Here is a 17,995-nt window from a genome sequence, read left to right as displayed (position 1 = left end):
AAAAAAAAAAAAAAAACAGGAGACGCAGGGAATGTTGAGGCCTTGCCTGGAGCTCCACTGTAGTCAGATCAGAAAGTAGCCAGGGGGGCCGGGCGCGGTGGCTCATGCCTGTAATCCCAGCACTTTGGGAGGCTGAGGTGGGTGGATCACGTCAGGTCAGAAATTTGAGACCAGCCTGACCAATATGGCAAAACCCCATCTGTACTAAAAATACAAAAAATTAGCTGGGCATGGTGGTGGGTGACTGTAATCCCATCTACTTGAGAGGCTGAGGCAGGAGAGTTGCTCGAACTCGGGAGGTGGAGGTTGCAGTGAGCCAAGATCGCACCGTTGCATTCCAGCCCGTGCAACGAGAGTGAAACTCCGTCTCGGAAAAGAAAAAAAAAAACAAGAAAGTAGCCAGGAGCGTACCAGGTGGTGCTGTCTTCTAGTCTTTCCAAGCATGAACTGGGAGGAGCTGGAGAAGGCTTTGCAAGGCTTCCCTTGGGTTGGGTTGCACTGCCCAGGATGGAGGGAAAGGCCGCGTGGATCTATTGATCACCTGCGACACATCGGGTGCTCTCGTGTTCGTTTCCCGCTTCGTGCCCTATCCATGCTACCTGATGGGTGGTAACTGTGTGGACAGATGGAAGCAGACTCAGGGAGGTGGAAGGGCTTCTCTGAGGTCACATCTGGCTGCACCTGGTTTGCTCCCCCATGCTGTCAGTGTCGCCCAAGCTTGCCTGGTGTTTAGAACCACTGGGGTCACTTTGTAGAATGACAGAACCCTAGAATCCTCTCTTGGGATGCTCGTCGACCTAGTCTGGGGGTAGGCTCAGAAATCTGTATCTGGCTGTATCCCCAGGGCCTCAGGGGTCACCTGGGAAACGTGTAACCTGCATTATACCAGGGTCCCGCCCCGGACACTGTCCTTGTCTTCACTGCAGGGTTCTGACGGGACGTCTTTGGTAGCTGCTCAGACAAGCTCGTGTGTCTCCTGACCCTCTGGGTTTCCCAAGTGGTCAGTGGATACACCGGGGGCCAGGGCTGGGAACCCAGGAGTCCCCAGAACAGAGCTTTGGGTGAGGTCAGCTGGTCCTTCAGACTGGTGCTGAAGGCAGGTGTGTGCATGGGAGTGTGGATGTGAGTGTGTGTGCATGGGAGTGTGGATGTGTGTGTGCGGGTGTGGATGGGAGTAATGTTGGTTAGTTCTTTATTAGAGTTCCTAGTCTCAAGCCAAGCTCACAGTCTGACACTGTGGGAAGAACCTGGAGAGTAAAGGGTACTGCCTATTGAGGGCAGGGTGGGCGCCCCGCATCTAGGGACTTGGCAGGGCGGCTTCTCTGTTTCGTATTCAGGGGAGGCCTTGTGGGGCTCTGTCATGCTTGCTGCTGAGTCTGTGGTGCTCTGTCTTTCTCCTCTCCGCCCCCACAGACTATCTGATCAACGTGATGGATGCCCTGGGCCTGCAGCCATCCCGCACCCTCCAGCACATCGTGACACTCCTGAAGACCAGGCCTGAGGACTATAGACAGGTCAGCAAAGGCCTGCCCCGTCGCCTGGCCACCACCGTGGCCACCATGCGGAGTGTGAATTACTGACTCCACCGCACACCCGACCACCAAGAGAGCCAGGGCTGCTGTTCCACGACTCGCCAGCACAGATTTGCTCAGAAACTCTGCCCAAGATTGGGCAGAAGTTACTTTAAAAAGACTTAATTCAGCTGGGCGCAGTGGCTCACGCCTGTAATCCCAGCACTTTGGGAGGCCAAGGCAGGCGGATCACGAGGTCAGGAGTTCGAGACCAGCCTGACCAACATGGTGAACCCCGGTTTCCTACTCAGCCCTCCCTACTCAGCCCCTAGCAACGTTGCCTTTGACTGAGGTGGCACCGACTCTGCGGCACCTCCTTCTTCCAATAGGTGCCATCCTGAGCACTTGATGGGAGGCCAGCTTGTTTACCTTCCAGTCCAAGGGACGCAGGTGACTTAGGCCAGAAAGGCTGGGCCCTCAGAGGCTCAGGCTTTAAGCCAGCCTCTCCTTCATCACCAGGGGCCCGGTAGGTGATAGGGTGCTGCAGTGCTGTGTGTGCACCTGCCAGACCATACTCTTCTTTGGTGACAGCTCCCTGATCTCTCTTTGGGTACCTTAAGATTCTGGGGGACTGTATTTGGCAATTAAAAATACAGAATGAAAAAAATTAAAATTAAAATTTAATTTAAAACAATTAGCCAGGCATGGTAGGGCACACCTGTAATTCCAGCTGCTTGGGAGGCTGAAGTGGGAGGATGGCTTGAGCCCAGGAGTTTGAGGCTACAATGAGCTATGATCATGCCATTGCACTCCCACCTGGGCGACCCCGTGCCACCACGACACCCCATCTCTATAAAAATATACATGTATAAAATGCTCAACAAAAACAACAAATGATTTATTTGTATGTGTCTCCAGTATTGTATGGATGTACATATACTAAAAAATCAGTTTTTCAGCCGGGGTCGGTGGCTCACGCCTGTAATCCCAGCACTTCGAGAGGCTGAGGTGGGTGGATCACCTGAGGTCAGGAGTTTGAGACCAGCCTGGCCAACATGGTGAAACCCCGTTTCTATTAAAAATACAAAAATTAGCTGGGCGTGGTGGCACGCACCTGTAATTCCAACTACTCGGGAGGCTGAGGCATGAGAATCACTTGAACCCCGGAGGCAGAGGTTGCAGTGAGCCGAGATCGCGCCACTGTACTCCAGCCTGGGCGACGAGAGCGAGACTCCGTCTCAAAAAAATAATAATAAAAATTCAGTTTGTATATCTGAAATTCAAATTCAACCAAGCAGCCTGATTGTTATCTGGCAACCCTGGGAACTGTGCCCCCGCCACCCTTGGACCATGTGATTCTCCTGGGGGCCAAACTGGCTTCAGGTCTGGGCAGAGGAATTCAGGTGTGACCAATCAGAGCAGCTTATCTAGCTGGCCACACTGACTGGGTCAGAGATGGGCACACGACCCAGGCAGGGACTAATGAGTGTTGGCCTGGGAGCTGGCAGCAGAAGGAGGGGCTTGAGACCCTTTCCCTTAAACCAGTTTTGGTCTCTCTCAAGCCATTATGGATGCCCTTCTGCCATCAGGGCACCCCGGCTGCCCAGTCAAACGAAGAACACAGCTGGACTCAGTGTTTTCTGTGTTTATTTTCTAGAGTAAATTAGGTGCCACCTGGCAGGGTCCCCATACCTGATGCCCTTCCATCTCTCCACCACCCCTGCCCCAGAGGCCAGCCAAGGCCAGGAAGGAGAAGACCACATGGCCTGCCTGCCTGTTCCTCTCTGGGGCGGACGGAGACTGGCACTGGGAGGGAGGTGGCCTGCCACCAGGAGAAGGTGTTCTGAGGGGTCTCCAGGGCCTGGCCAGGACCAGGATCAGGACATGGAGGGACGACAGTAGGAACCAGGTGAAGATACAATTAATTCCTGCATCCTGTACCAGCACCGTGATCCTACGGAGCCCTTGGCCAGGAACGGGCCAGTGGCTGCTGGCCTGTCTGTTGAAGGACACAAGCTCTGGCCTGGAGAGCTACCCTCTGGACCCTTTGGAGAGGGCACCATACATTGAGGCCTCAGGCAACAGTCTTGGCTGCTCAGTGAGTTCGAGCCACCCGGGGTGGGCAGGGGCAGGGTTAGATGGCATCACCCTCACTGTCAGACTCGATGACGTCTAGTGGCTGCAGACGCAGGGAGTCGTAGTTGGGGGGCGGGGTGCCCGGGATGGGCAGGGCCTGCTCATTGGGGTAGGGCCCGGTGTTGGGGCTGCGGGGGGCCGTGTCAGGCTGGAAGCCGAAGTTCGTGTGGGCCTCCACCAGCTCAGCCACTGTGGGCGGTGGGCCGGAGTAGCTGGCTTGGGCTCGCCGCTGCCGTAGGCTCTTGGCCAAGGCCACCAGCTTGATGATGGTGATCCACACAAAGTCGATGATGATCTCCCCAAACTCGATGAGGCACAGCACAGAGCCCCCCATCCAGAAGCCAAATTGGCCACCCAGATTTGAGAGCAGCCAGACGAGCTGTGGGGAACAGGGAGCTGGGGTGGGCTCAGGCCACACATTCTTGCCTCTAGCCCAGACTCACAGGTTCCTGGGAGGTGATTCTTGGGTGGGAACGGGAGGCGGTGACCATCTTGGCCCAGGGGAATAACTTGGGACTGCTTTGGGGATCTCCTAATCCCTCCATAGGGCTCAGAGCCCTTCCCCCACCCTCAGGGTGCAGGGGTCAGGGCAGGGCAGGGCAGTGCTGGGGTATCAGGAACCTCCTAAACTCACGTTATTGGCTGCTGATTCTTCAATGGTGCGATAGTTAAATTCTTGGAAGTAGATGTTGAGCTTGACAATTCCCTTCCTGCAGGAGGTAGTGAGAAGGGCCAGGACTAATGTATCCCCTTCCAGACAGACAGACACACGCGTGTACATAGACACATACACACACACGCATGAGCACACACACCCACATGTATGCACACACATGTATGCACCCACATGCACCCACACACCCATGCACACATGCACACGTGAACATGCACACAGGAAGGCAGCCAAGGAATGGCCGCCCCAGCCCCCTCCTCTATCCTGAGCTTCTCTCATGCATGCCCCCATGAGTGGTGAAGTCCAAGCAAGAACTGCAAGTGCAGCCCTTCCCAGCCCCTCTGGGCATCTCCACCCAGCACCCATCCTATGGCCCCCCTTCCTCCACCCCTTGCCTACCAGTTTCCTACAGGACACTCTGGCCTGGGGCAGCCCCAAAGATCTGCTCTGAGCTCCCCACTTTGTACCCTCAGAGTGGCCCGGGTTACACGCAGTGACTCTGCACAGAGCTCTTCACTGAGCCATGAGCAACTTCACTGCACGTGGGACAGAAAGGGGTGGCTGTGTGGGCTTCCCCTCCCACGTGATGGTCCCCAGAAAGGCTGTGCTATCTCGTGCCTCCAGGCTTCCAAGCTTTGTCTTCTGCCTGGACATTGGTGCCTCTTCTTATTTGAACAGCACTTACTCCTCCTTGGAGAGTTCACTCAAAGCCACCTCCCTATGCAGACCTCCCTTATCTCTCAGGCAGACTAAGGCTCCTTCCCTGCTGTACTCCTAGAGTAGGGGGCTTGTACAGATCCTCCTCTCCTTAAGCCCTTTTTGCATATGTTTGCCCCCTAAACTCCTGCTAGCTTGGACTGTGTGTCTTTCTTGTGCTCAGCTAACGTTTGTGTTGAGTGGATGGAGAGATCCATGAATAAATGGAGGATGGCTGGATGCGTGGGTGGGAGAATGGAGGGGTCGATGATGGAGGATGAATGGGTGGAGGATGGTTGGGTGCATCGGTGGATGATGGAGGATGAATGGATGGAGGATGGCTGGGTGTGTGGGTGGGAGAATGGAAGGGTGTATGATGGAGGATGAATGGGTGGAGGATGGCTGGGTGTGTGGGTGGATGATGGAGGATGAATGGGTGGAGGATGGCTGGGTGTGTGGGTGGATGATGGAGGATGATTGGGTGGCTGGGTGGACAGTGACAGAGGGAAACACAGGCTCCTCCTTAGCAGCTGGTAGACTCAGAGTCCCCGTGGCTGCCTTTCCTCTCTCTCACTCCTAGTGCCTCCTCCTGGAGACTTGCTCCTGGGTCTGACCCATGTGAGAAGGTGTCTGAGGAGCTGTCCTGTGTCCAAACTCCTGCCCCGAGTTTCTGGACCCCCTTCCCTGTCTTCCCCAGCCCCGCCCACGCTCAGGCTCACCTGCTCAGGGTGATATTGGTGCTTTGGTCCCGCTCCTGAGACAAGACGTGGAAAATCCAGTCCTGGAACCCAAGAAGGCGGCTGCAAAAGTTGCCATCTGCAGCATCCCTCCCAGTCATGGCCCTGCTCCCTGGGGGAGGTAGACCACAGCCCTGTCCCTTCCCAAGGCCCCCGGGGGAATCACAGTTTGGATGGGGAGCAGGAGGAAGGCTGTAGTGGAAACTGTGGCTGCTGTTCTGGGGGAGAAGGGACTCGGGTCTCCAGACTCTTCCCCGGCGGGCCTGGCCACCCTGCCCGGCTCTTCCCCACCTCTGGTTCTCACGCTTCCTGCTCCCTCTGCCTGGAATCCTCCTCAGCTCTGCCCATGTTGACTCAGCCTCTGCCTCCGGGTGTCAGCTCCAATGTCACCTTTTTAGAGAGGCCTTCCTTGACCACTCTACCTAACGTGCTTTCCCAGAGGTTGGGCATGGTGGCTCATGCCTATAATCCCAGCATTTTGGGAGGGCTGATGTGGGAGGATTGCCTAAGGCCAGGAGTTCAAGACCAGCCTGGGCAACATAGCGAGACTCCATCTCTACAAAAAGTTTAACAATTAGCCAGGCCTGGTGGCATGTGCCTGTGGTCCCAGCTGAGGACCACAGCTGAGGCAGGAGGATCACTTAAGCCCAGGAGTTCGAGGCTTCAGTGAGCTGTGATCATACCACTGCACTCCAGCCTGGGCGACAGAGCAAGCCCCTGTCTCCAAAAATAAAGTAAAAATACAAAAATAAAGTAGTTTCCTTCAGTTACTCTCTCCCATCACCTGTTTATTTATTTCACAGTCATAATCACACTTTGAAATGATTTTATTTCTATTTGTGATCTTGGCCTTCTCCTATTGAAAGGATTATGTCTGTCTAATTCTGTGTTGTGTACATAGCACACTGCCTGGGAGAATATTGGTGGAAGGAAAGAAGGAAGCAGGGAGGGAGGAAGAAAGGGAGGAAGGAAGAAAGGAAGGAAGGAAGAAAAGAGGAAGGAAGGAAGGAAGGAATGAAGGAACGAAGGAAACAGGGAAAGAGGGAGGGAGAAGGAAGGAAGGAAGAAAAGAAGGAAGAAAGGAAGGAAGGACAGAAGGAAGGAAGGAAATGAGAAGGGAGGGAGAAAGGAAGGAAGGGAGAAGGGAGGGAGAAAGGAAGGAAGGAAGAAGGGTAGGAGAAGGAATGAAGGAAGAAAGAAGGGATGAAGGAAGAAGGAAAGGAGAAGCGAGGGAGGGAGGAAGGAAGGGAGAAGGAAGAAAGAAAGGGAAAAGGGAGGGAGGAAGGAAGGAAGGAAGGAAGGAAGGTAGGAAGGAAGATGGAAGGAAGAAATAAAGCAGACAAAGAAGGAAGGAGGAAAAGAGAGAAGGAGGGAGGGGAAAAGGCACCCCCTCCAAATTTCCAAATAGCCCACATATGATGCCCAGACTTGTCCCCAGCCCAAAGCTGAGGGCCAGGAGCTTGGCCCCCAACTGTCTCACCTCAGAGGCCTCAGAAGGCCAGTCAGCCATGGAGATAGTCATCTTGTACTGGGTGTCACTGAAAGAGAAGGTCAGGCCTGTTGCGCTCCCTGCCAGTGATGCCCCTCCACGCCCGCCTGCTGCTGTGCCCGCCCACCTGCACTCACTTGCAGGACTCCTTGCACATGCCAATGCAGGTCTCTCTCTGCGCCACGCTCATCTGCAGACCTGAGTAGCAATGGGCTGCGCAGGAGACACAGAGGCGGCCAAGAGGTTTGAGGGGGCTTTCTAGCCCCTGTCCCCTGCTGAGCCTCTGGCTGGCCCCCCTGCTCTCCTGGCCCTGTGGTTAGGTGGCGGGAGGAGGTGTCACGAAAAACCACCACTCCCTACCCAGCCCCTGACCTCCAGCCATTTCACCCCAGTCTGGCCTGGGTCCCAGCTCAGGGGGGGTCAGAGCAGCTTTCTTTTTGCCAGCCATCCCCATCCCTGCCTGGAGGATGGGGTTATGGGGTTATGAACAAAGGGTGGGTGACTGGAAGGAATAACGTTTTTCCCGTTTAGTTTGTGTTGGTTGTAAGTGGTGAGTCTCCTGCTGACAGCATTCTTTTTATTCTCTCTTTTACTTTTTTTTTTCCTTTTTTTTAGAGACGGGGTTTTGCCATGTTGGCCAGGCTGGTCTCGAACTCCTGGCCTCAAGTGATCATCTTGCTGCAGCCTCCCAAAGTGTTGGGATTACAAGCATGAGCCACTGCACCCTGCTGACAACATTCATCGGTGGTTGGACTCCAGACCGCCAGGGTTCCCAGGCCCCAGCTTCAATTGATTGTGAGCCCCGCAGGGCTCTTCTTCCCGCTGTGACTCCAGGTTTCGAGTCCTCGGAGGCCACCATCATGCTAATGGCTTCCTCACTCTCCCCTCCCACCCAGTGCCTTGCAGAGAGACCCAGTGAACCCACACAGACATGAACACACATGCTGAAGAGGGACGCATGGCCTTATCCATACATGCACGTGCACACACACACACGAGTGCACTAAAGCCAGAGTGCACAAATGCACACAGACATGAACACACATGCTGAAGAGGGACGCATGGCCTTATCCATACATGCACGTGCACACACACACACACACACACACACGAGTGCACTAAAGCCAGAGTGCACAAATGCAGACCCTGGAAGTGATTTGTGCCTGTGCATAAACCTACACACAACAACCCACTGCAGTCATGAACGGCTCCTGTGCATTTGGACGCAAGCATGGAAATGCCTTTGCACATGTGCACTTGAAAACATGAGTGCAGGCACACACTCGCTAGCAGCCACATAGGGTTGCGCATGTGCAAGCATTAGTGTGGCACACAGACACAGGCCCACAAGGACACATGCACCCTATGCCTATGTGTTTCAAGCCCATGCTTCATGAAATTGAGGAGCAGAGAGAAGGCTGGGTTCCTGCAGAAAGGAGGCCTGGGAAGGGATTGTAGGGGGGACCTCAGACTGCGGAGCCACTCTGGGCACATCTCTGGACCCTGCTGAGGGCACTGAGCTCTGCCCCCTCCTCTATGGTCAGAGCCTCTGTGGCCCCAGCTGGCTGGAGTGCCGATCCCCCTGTGTCCCCGCTCACCCCAGTCCGGGAAGTCCCGGTTGTTGCAGTATTTCTCCCCACGAGGCAGTGGGTAGAGGTAGTGCCCACACTTGCAGCTATGGATCATGTGGTCTTGGAAGCAGGAGCGAAGACAGGCCTGTGGGGGTAGCGGGTTCATAAGGTGAGAACACAGGCACGGTCAGTGATGTCCCCATCCCAGCACCGGGGTGTCCAGAGAAGTGATGCCCAGGTTAAGGGAGCTAGGGGAGTTGGCGGAGGTGCTCCAGGGCTGAGAAGCTGTGCTGAGATGACTGGCTGAAGCTACAGACCCCACAGTCCTGGACGCTTTTGGGCTTCCCAGCAGGTCCCTGGACCCCGCAGAGGGACCTAGGCCAGACCCCAGTATCCCAGGTCTCACCATTCAGAGCTGGGGTCCTCACTCTTCACCATGGGGAAGAGCAGCTTGCTCCTAATAATAAAGCCAATGCTCAGAGAGCTCTCATTATGAGGATGCCAGCCTCCGTCCAAGCACTTGACACAGATGCACCCTGACAGGCCGCTGAGGAAGCCAGGCAGGCTGGCTCTGCGTTCCTTCCTCCCAGAGGGAATTGCCCAGGGAAAGCCAGGAGAAGGATGATCTCTGAGCGTCCTGACGCACAGTCAATGACAGAGGAAGTGAGCAGCCCACTGGTCTGCAGAATGTCTCCTAGTGGGGCGAGGAAGAAGAGGGCTCCGGGGCAGCCTCTGGGAGGCTGGATGTGATGAGTCTCAACTCACTCGGCCCCAGCATACTGGGCTTTCAGGTCATTCTGACCTGGTTTCAGTCCACTCAGAGACCAGCTATGTGTCCTAGGGCGAGTCATGACCCTCTGGGGCTCGGTTTACTCATAGATGAAACAGGGTGCCGAGGACACCTGTCTCCTGAGGTTGGGAGGGAGGATTCAGGGCCACATCAGGTTCTCAGGACGCGCTGCACGGATGGAGGCAGCGGTTCTTGGTGTTTCATTGCCTATCTAGTTTCTTAGGTCCTGACTACCCTGGGCTCCTGGATACAGCCCTGGCCAGCTCCTCCCTACCTCTCTCCACTGGGCCCCGCCCTCCACACCTGCGCCCCTGAGTCCTCTTCTACTCCTCCTGCTTCTCTGTCTCAGGTCCCTATGTGCTGCCTTTCTATTGCCCCTAACGAGTCTGTGGTTTTCTGAGGGCAGGAAATCGGGGCTGAATGGCAGATTAAACGGCATGGCCAGGAGGAGCCAGAGCTGGGTTTCCAGCAAGTGTTTTACATTCTTTTTTTTTTTGAGATGGAGTCTTGCTCTGTCGCTCAGGCTGGAGTGCTGTGGCATGATCTCAGCTCACTGCAACCTCAACCTCCAGGGTTCAAGTGATTCTCCTGCCTCAGCCTCCCGAGTAGCTGGGATTACAGGCACGTGCCACCACACCTGGCTAATTTTTGTATTTTTAGCAGAGACCAGCTTCCACTATGTTGGCCAGGCTGATCTCAAACTCCTGACCTCAGGGGATCCACCCACCTTGACATCCCAAAGTGTTGGGATTACAGGCGTGAGCCACTGTGCCTGGCCTCTTTTATACTTTTTTTTTTTTTTTTTTTTTTTTGTTTTTTTCCTGAGACAGGGTCTCACTCTGTTGCCCAGGCTGGAGTGCGGTGGCGTGATCATAACTCTCTGCATCCTTAAACTCCTGGGCTCAAGCGATCCTCCCGCCTCAGCCTCTGAGTAGCTGGGACTACAGGTGTGCATCACCGAGCCCCACCAAGGTGTCTTATATTCTTGTAGACCTCTCTGTCTCATCTGGAAAGCGGGAGTCCTTCTCAGGCCCTGTGATGGAGGCTGGGGTGGGCTCAAGCCGGCTCCTGGTTGGGGTGGCCATGGGGATGGGCAGAGTGCCTGATCAGGGCCTGGCTCTCGGCTAAGTTTTCTGGCCTGGGTGGCTACCACACCAGAAGAAACGAGAGGCGCAGTTTTCCTGCAATGAAGTTTCTGGGGCTGGCGCCTTCTTCTCCATGTTTCCCACCTCCCTGTACTGCCCTGTCTGTCTGTCTGTCTGTCCCTCCAGAGGCTCAGATGACGGCTAGAGTTCTCCATAATGGGCAGAAGTCCCTCCAGATGCGAGGTGGCCAAACCAGCCAAGCAATGGGTGGGCAGGTGGGCACCAGGAGGGTCATTTCCTATGACTACGGGGAAAGGGCAAACCATGCCATGCTTGGGCACCCAGACACTGAGGCAGGCATTGGGCTGCCCTCTTGTTATGCCTCAGTGCACTGATCTGCCAACGCAGACTGAGCTGGAGAGGAAGTATCAGCGAGTGGTCATTTTTGTCACCTTTGCAAGGATTCAATCTGCCCTCTCCAAGGGGGCCAGGACTAGGGGCAGGTCTGGGTTAACTCTGGAGATCAGGACAAGAAGGACGCTGCCAGCTACAGCAAAGAGGATTGAGGGCAGATACAAAGAGGGACTTCCAGTGGGTGCAGTGGCTCATGCCTATAATCCCAGCACTTTGGGAGGCCAGAGTGGGAGGATTGCTTGAGCCCAGGAGTTCGAGACTAACCTGGGCAACATAGCAAGACTCCGTCTCTGCAAAAAATTTTAAAAATTAAGAAATTAGCCAGGCACAGTAGCTCATGCCTGTGGTCCTGGCTACTAGGGAGGCTAAGGCAGGAGGCTCACTTGAATCCAAGAGTTCAAGGCTGCAGTGAACTATGACGGCACCGCTGCACTCCAGCCTGGGTGACAGAGCAAAGCCCTGTCTCTCTTTTTTATTATTTTATTTTTTGAGACAAGGGTCTCGCTCTGTCACTCAGGCTGGAGTGCAGTGGCATGATCTCAGCTCACTGCAACCTCCATCTCCCAGGTTCAAGCAATTCTCTTGCCTCAGTCCCCTGTGTAGCTGGGACTATAGTTGCATGCCACCACGCCTGGCTAACTTTTTTTTTTTTGTCTTTTTTAGTAGAGACAGGGTTTTACCATGTTGGCCAGGCTGGTCTTGAACTCCTGACCTCAAGTGTGATCCACCTGCTTTGGCCTCCCAAAGTGCTGGGATTACAGGCGTGAACCAGCATGCCTGGCAATCTCTTTAAAAAAAATAATAATAAAGACTGGGCATGGTGGCTCACGCCTGTTATCCCGGGACTTTGGGAGGCCAAGGCGGGCGGATCATGAGGTCAGGAGTTCAAGACCAGCTGGCCAACTTGGTGAAACCCCATCACTACTAAAAATACAGAAAAATTAGCCGGTGTGGTGGCGGGTGCCTGTAATCCCAGCTTCTTGGGAGGCTGAGGCAGAGAATTGCTTGAACCTGAGGCGGAGGTTGCAGTGAGCTGAGATCATGCCACCGCACTCTAGCCTGGGCGACAGAGCGAGACTCCGTCTTAAGAAAAAAATAAGTGGGGGGGACTTCTTAGGTAAATTGATGATGTATTTGAACTGGGGTCTGTCAATCCCAATTTCCTCATTCCTAGAATGGGAATGATAATAGCATCTACATCTTAGGGTTGTTGTGAAAGTTAAATGATGTAGCCGGGCGCGGTGGCTCAAGCCTGTAATCCCAGCACTTTGGGAGGCCGAGACGGGCGGATCACGAGGTCAGGAGATCGAGACCATCCTGGCTAACACGGTGAAACCCCGTCTCTACTAAAAAATACAAAAAACTAGCCGGGCGAGGCGGCGGGCGCCTGTAGTCCCAGCTACTCGGGAGGCTGAGGCAGGAGAATGCCGTAAACCCGGGAGGCGGAGCTTGCAGTGAGCTGAGATCCGGCCACTGCACTTCAGCCCGGGCGACAGAGCAAGACTCCGTCTCAAAAAAAAAAAAAAGTTAAATGATGTAATATATGTAAATTACTTACAACAGTGACTGCCTAACACATGGTAAGCCTGCTATTATTAGTTTATCAATAAATGCTGCTGTCATTAGTACATTATGGATTCATGGGGGGAGGGGGTTGAAGGACTAAATGATGATGGAATGTGTTCCAGCCCTTAGCGCAGCATTTCACACACAATGAAAGCTTGATGGTGTTAGCTGCTATGTTTTGTTTTCATCTTGGGAAACCCCAGAGTAAGATCCCTATATTCCCCCGGGCGTCCCCAAGGGCACACCTGCTCCAGTGGGGATGAGAAGTGGCCAGCCCTGGGCCCTGGTGAGAGAGCCCAGGAAGGTGACTGGTCCCACAGGCCCAGGGGTGCCCCATGGCCACCTACCAAAGCCCAGCAGAGCCAGCCAGTTCTCCTGGAGGACTGAGGCCTCCACCCCATAAACCCGGACAGGGGCCCCGGGGCCTGAGGCGTGCGCCGCCTTCCCACCTGGATGGAGTAGGTCGTGTTGTAGTCACTGTAGAAGTTTTGGACGGGGACCTCGGAGCCATTCACGGTGCACGGGCTGTAGGGCTCCCCCATGCGCTGAAGCTTGTCCTGGGTTTAGAGGGGTTGCTTGAGGGGGGTCCTGGTCGCTCCAGGAAACCCTTTCTGCACCTGCCTTCCATCAAGTATGCGGGGATAGAGGGCTGTGGACCCCTGCAGGTGCCAGAGGGGGCGCCAGAGGGCTCACCTTCCCCTAAAGCTTGGCCACCCTGGGGGAGTTCCAGCCAAAAGGAAGGCAGGCCAGGGCTGGGGGGCCCGGATCCCCTCCTCCCAGGCCAAGGGAAGTTGGCCCTGGACAGGTGGGCCCCCACCCTCAGACCCTCTAGGACTGCCCTTGGGCTCCGGACATACCACGAGTACCCCGATGGATGTCTCTGTCCCCGACATGGCATAGATGCCCTCATCTCTGATGAAGGGGTATGACCTCTGCTCGTGAAGCATCAGCCTGACCCCGGCCGTGGATGCGAGGAAGGGGACGTAGTCTTCCTGGCCTATGTCCAGGATCAACTTCAGGCCTGTGGGGAGGGTGAGGTGAGGGCTGCCTGAACTTGTTCCTGAGGCAGAAAGGAGACCCCACTACCCACTTCTCCAAGCTCCCTCCAGCCAGGGGACCTCCAGGGACCGCCAAGGAGGCTGGCTTCATTTTGCAAAAACTCAGTACTGAAATATTGCTTGCCTTCTGCAAAGCCCCCATCATCTCCAAGGCAGGCTCTGACGTAGCCTCCTCCCTGGGTGTCTCTTGCCTCCCCATGATCTCTTTTCTGATCAGGAGGTAGATCTAGGAAGCACGGCATGGCCATGGCCCACCCACACCACAGGTGCCCTCGCTGTCGCCGTTCAATGCCTCCGAGCTTCTGCATGCCCTCCTCCTGCTGTGCCTTTGCAAATGCTGTTCCCTCACTCTGGAGTGCTGTTCCCTCACCTGGAGTGCTGTTTCTTGCTCTGGAATGCTGTTCTCTCACCTGGAATGCTGTTCCTCAATCTGGAGTGCTATTCCCTCCCTCTGGAATGCTGTCTCTGCCCCTTCCCTTCCCCCTAGAAACACATGCTCTTCCTTCAGATCTCAACCAGCATCACTTCCTCCAGAAACCTTCCTTGATGGCTCAGACGAGGTGTCAGGGTCTTGGTTGTACGCTCTCCTTAGCCCCGGAACTTTCCTTCCTGCCTCATTTGTGTGATTCTTCTTTTATTGTCTGTCTTCCTTCCCCACTTGACTGTTATCAAGGGACTGGACCCAGTCTCCCATGCACCACAGTCCTGAGCTATGTGGAGCTGAGTCTGTCTGGTTAGGACAATAAGGGCTAGTTGAGTATTTGCTACCTGCTGGGTGCTGTGCTAAGGGCTTTATTAAACATGAGCTCCTTGGCTGGGCACGGTGGCTCACACCTGTAATCCCAGCACTTCGGGAGGCTGAAGCAGGCAGATCACTTGAGGTCAGGAGTTCAAGACCAGCCTGGCTAACATTGTGAAACCCTATCTCTACTAAAAATACAAAAATTAGCCAGGCATGGTGGCAGGCTCCTGTAATCCCAGCTACTTGGGAGGCTGAGGCAGGAGAATTGCTTGAACCTGGGAGACAGAAGTTGTAGTGAACTGAGATTGCACCACTGCACTTCAGCCGGGACGACAGAGCAAAACTCCGTAACAAAATAGAGAAAAAAAATACAAAAATTAACTGGACATTGTGGCGCATGCCTGTAATCCCAGTCACTTGGGAGGCTGAGGCAGGAGAATCGCTTGAACCCGGGAGGTGGAGGTTGCAGTGAGCCAAGATCGCACCACTGCACTCCAGCCTGAGCGTGAGCGAGACTCCATCTCCAAAAATAAAATAAAATAAACATGAGTTCCTTGGATGCTCACAAGGGCCACATGATGGAGGTACTAGTATTGTCCCCATTTTACAGATGGAGAAACTGAGGCACAGAGAAATGAAAGGACTTGTCTGAGGTCTTCCAGTGAGGAAGTGCTTTTGCTGGGCTTACACAGCAGCTGGCTGCCTGACTATAACCATCTGCCTCTGGAAGTAAGTTGACTGGCACCTCTGTGACAGTGCTCTCAGCAGCACGGGGACTAAGTGAAAGGCACTCAGCTCACCTACCCCACTCTTGGCCAGCGGCCCTGATGGTCGCTGAATGACAGCCTGCCTCTTGGTGGCTGCAGAGCTCAGAACCTGAGAGATGGGAGGAGGGATCCGCTCCCACCTGTGCCTGGCTCACAAGCCCAAAAACCACAGCCAGCCTGAGTCCGCCAGCCCTTCTCTAGGGGTCCATGCAACACCTGAGCCCCGAGGGAGGGGGATCTGTCATCCGCCATGCCTCATTTCCTCACTTCCATGGACTCCTTCAGCTTCTGTGTGTCTCTGTACAGCCGGGCACGGTGGATCATATCTGTAATCCCAGTACTTTGAGAGGCCAAGGAGGGCAGGTTGCTTGAGCCCAGAAGTTAAAAACCAGCCTGGGCAACAGGAGGAAACCTCATCTCTACAAAAAATTAGCCACCTGCAGTCCTAGCTCCTCAGGAGGCTGAGGAGGGAGGATCACCTGAGACCAGGAGGTCGAGGCTGCAGTGAGCCGTGACCATGCCATTGCACTCCAGCTTGGGCGACAGAGCGAGACCCTGTCACAAACAAACAAACGAAAAACCAAAACTGTACACCAGAGGGGCAGAGAGACTAAGAGACTAAGTGTTATGCGTTTCTTTTCTTTTTCTAATCTGTATAAACGTGAGTGGTACAAGCACACTTTTGTTACATGGAGTTATCGGACAGTGGTGAAGTCTAGGCTTTTAGTGTAACCTTCACTGGAATCCTATATACTGTACTCATTAATTTCCTGCCCCTCACCTGCCTCCTACCCTCCCATGCTCTACGTCTCCAATGTCCATCCTTCTACACTCTTTGTCCACCTGTGCACATTATTTAGCTCCCACTTACAGGTAAGAACATGCAATGTCTTTTGATCCATGTATTAATTGCATGATCCTGGACAAGTTGTTTAAAAACTGCTCAGAATACTCAGCCTACATGGAGCATTTCCTACTTCCTAGGCAGTTGAAATAATTTGCCACATTGCATCATAATGACTCACAAGGCATATCCTATTTACTCATCATAATGGCTCACAAGGTAGATTCGATTTATTATACTAAATGCTCTGCTCTGCTACTATATACTAAGCTATGAATGGGGAGACTAAGGCTTTGAGAAGGTTGCTCTGGAGCTCAGGAACACCCTGCAAATAAATGGTGGAGCTGCAGTGGTGCGATCATGGCTCACTGCTGCCTTGACCTCCCCAGCTCAAACGATCTTCCTGCCTCAGCCTCCTGAGTAGCTGGGACTACAGGTACATGCCATCATGCCTCGCTAATTTTTGGACTTTTTTTTAAGAGATGGGGTTTCATCTTGTTGCCCAGGCTGGTCTCGAACTCCTGGGCCTAAGCAATCCTCCCACCTCAGCCTCCCAAAGCGTTGGGATTACAGGCATGAGCCACCATGACTGGCTGAAGCTTCAGCTCTTGACCACGAAGCTGTGCTGCTTCCAAATCCTCACTTTACTCATCAGCAAAATGGGAACACCAGTTGCTACCCAGGGATTCTAAGCATTGCGGGAGGGAATGGCTCAGGAAGCGCCTGGCCTGGCCTTCCCTGGCACACAGCAGAGCCTCAGTAGTGGTCACTCCGCTTGATGCCGGCATCAGTCCCCGCTCAGGCCCACCCTGCAACAGCTGATGGTCTTTCAGTCCCACATTGTAGGGGTGGTTAAAGCCTCTTGGCTCTGGCCCAGGATAAACCAAAACTCACCGAATTCAGTTCCAGGGTTGGCCGAAGGAAGTGCCTTCTCTGTCATGCCCCAGTTGAAGATGTAACAGTTGCCATAGTGAGGGTAGAAGATGGACGTGAAGTTCCTAAAAGAAACAGCATCAGCTGCAGGGCAGGTTCCACCACAGACAATGCCTTCCCCGACTGTCTGCTTTCCACCCTTCATTTTCTCCTTGGAGGGGCTCCAAAAGGGAGAGGCGAGCAACAGGTCATTCTGTCCATCCTCGTGCAAAAACCAGAGAGGGGATTCCCAGGCTCCCTTGGGAAAGCAGGTGAAGGGAATTTCTCTGGAGTTGAGGCTCAGGCTCTCTGGTTTAGCCATGAGTTATGAAAAAGAACTTTCTGGCCGAGCGTGGTGGCTCACGTCTGTAATCCCAGCACTTTGGAAGGCCGAGATGGGAGGATCGCTTGAGGCCAGGAGTTTGAGACGAGGCTGGGCAACATGGTGAGACCCTCATCTCTACAAAAAATGCAGAAATTAGCCAGGTGTGGTGGTGCATGCCTGTAGTCCCAGTTACTTGGGAGGCTGAGGTGGGAGGATTGCTTGAGTCCAGGAGTTCGAGGCTGGAGTGCAGCCTGGGTGACAGAGTGAGACCCTGTCTCTAAAAAACAAACAAACAAAAAAAACAAAACAGCAACAACAACAACAAAAAAAAAAGAAAAAGAGCTTTCTTAGATGTTTTCATCTGCCTCACATACACCCCAAAAGAGGCACATCCACGTCCTCACCCTCAGAACCTGCGAGTGTGACCTTATTTGGAAAAAGGGTCCTTGCAGATGTGACTAAGGATCTCCAGATGAGGTCATCTTGGATTATCCAGGTGGGCCCGAAATTCAACGACAAGTGTCCTTAGAAGACACAGAAGAAGTCGGGCACGGTGGCTCAAGCCTGTAATCCCAGCACTTTGGGAGGCTGAGGCGGGCGGATCACAAGGTCAGGAGATCGAGACCATCCTGGCTAACATGGTGAAACCCCGTCTCTACTAAAAATACAAAAAATTAGC

The 17,995-nt window shown here is 54.0% G+C and overlaps 1 protein-coding gene and 1 long non-coding RNA gene across 2 annotated transcripts in view; both read right to left on the bottom strand.

Annotated features, from left to right (window-relative positions):
* Positions 1 to 1,451: 1,451 nt before the first annotated feature.
* Positions 1,452 to 2,783, bottom strand: LOC105523500. The gene is made up of 3 exons (XR_001003617.1): positions 2,733 to 2,783; positions 2,558 to 2,605; positions 1,452 to 1,787 (listed from the first exon to the last, which is right to left on the bottom strand). It is a non-coding gene; the product is annotated as an uncharacterized LOC105523500 (long non-coding RNA).
* A 357-nt stretch (positions 2,784 to 3,140) lies between these two features.
* The window catches only part of SCNN1B (sodium channel, non voltage gated 1 beta subunit), an 86,204-nt gene continuing 71,349 nt past the window's right edge, over positions 3,141 to 17,995 (bottom strand). Inside the window, exons 6-14 of the mRNA XM_011958313.1 lie at positions 16,974 to 17,077; positions 13,526 to 13,689; positions 13,118 to 13,225; positions 8,841 to 8,958; positions 7,380 to 7,455; positions 7,234 to 7,291; positions 5,736 to 5,797; positions 4,282 to 4,357; positions 3,141 to 4,026 (exon numbers count right to left, since the gene is read on the bottom strand). Coding sequence (XP_011813703.1) covers positions 3,646 to 4,026; positions 4,282 to 4,357; positions 5,736 to 5,797; positions 7,234 to 7,291; positions 7,380 to 7,455; positions 8,841 to 8,958; positions 13,118 to 13,225; positions 13,526 to 13,689; positions 16,974 to 17,077 — 1,147 coding nt within the window. The 3' untranslated portion in view covers positions 3,141 to 3,645. The remainder of the gene's footprint in view (positions 4,027 to 4,281; positions 4,358 to 5,735; positions 5,798 to 7,233; positions 7,292 to 7,379; positions 7,456 to 8,840; positions 8,959 to 13,117; positions 13,226 to 13,525; positions 13,690 to 16,973; positions 17,078 to 17,995) is intronic.

The sequence above is a fragment of the Colobus angolensis genome, unplaced genomic scaffold (assembly GCF_000951035.1).
Source record: "Colobus angolensis palliatus isolate OR3802 unplaced genomic scaffold, Cang.pa_1.0 Scaffold468, whole genome shotgun sequence".
NCBI lineage: Eukaryota > Metazoa > Chordata > Mammalia > Primates > Cercopithecidae > Colobus > Colobus angolensis.
Note: the sequence above shows the minus strand (reverse complement) of the source record. Positions and strands in the feature narration are given on the sequence as shown.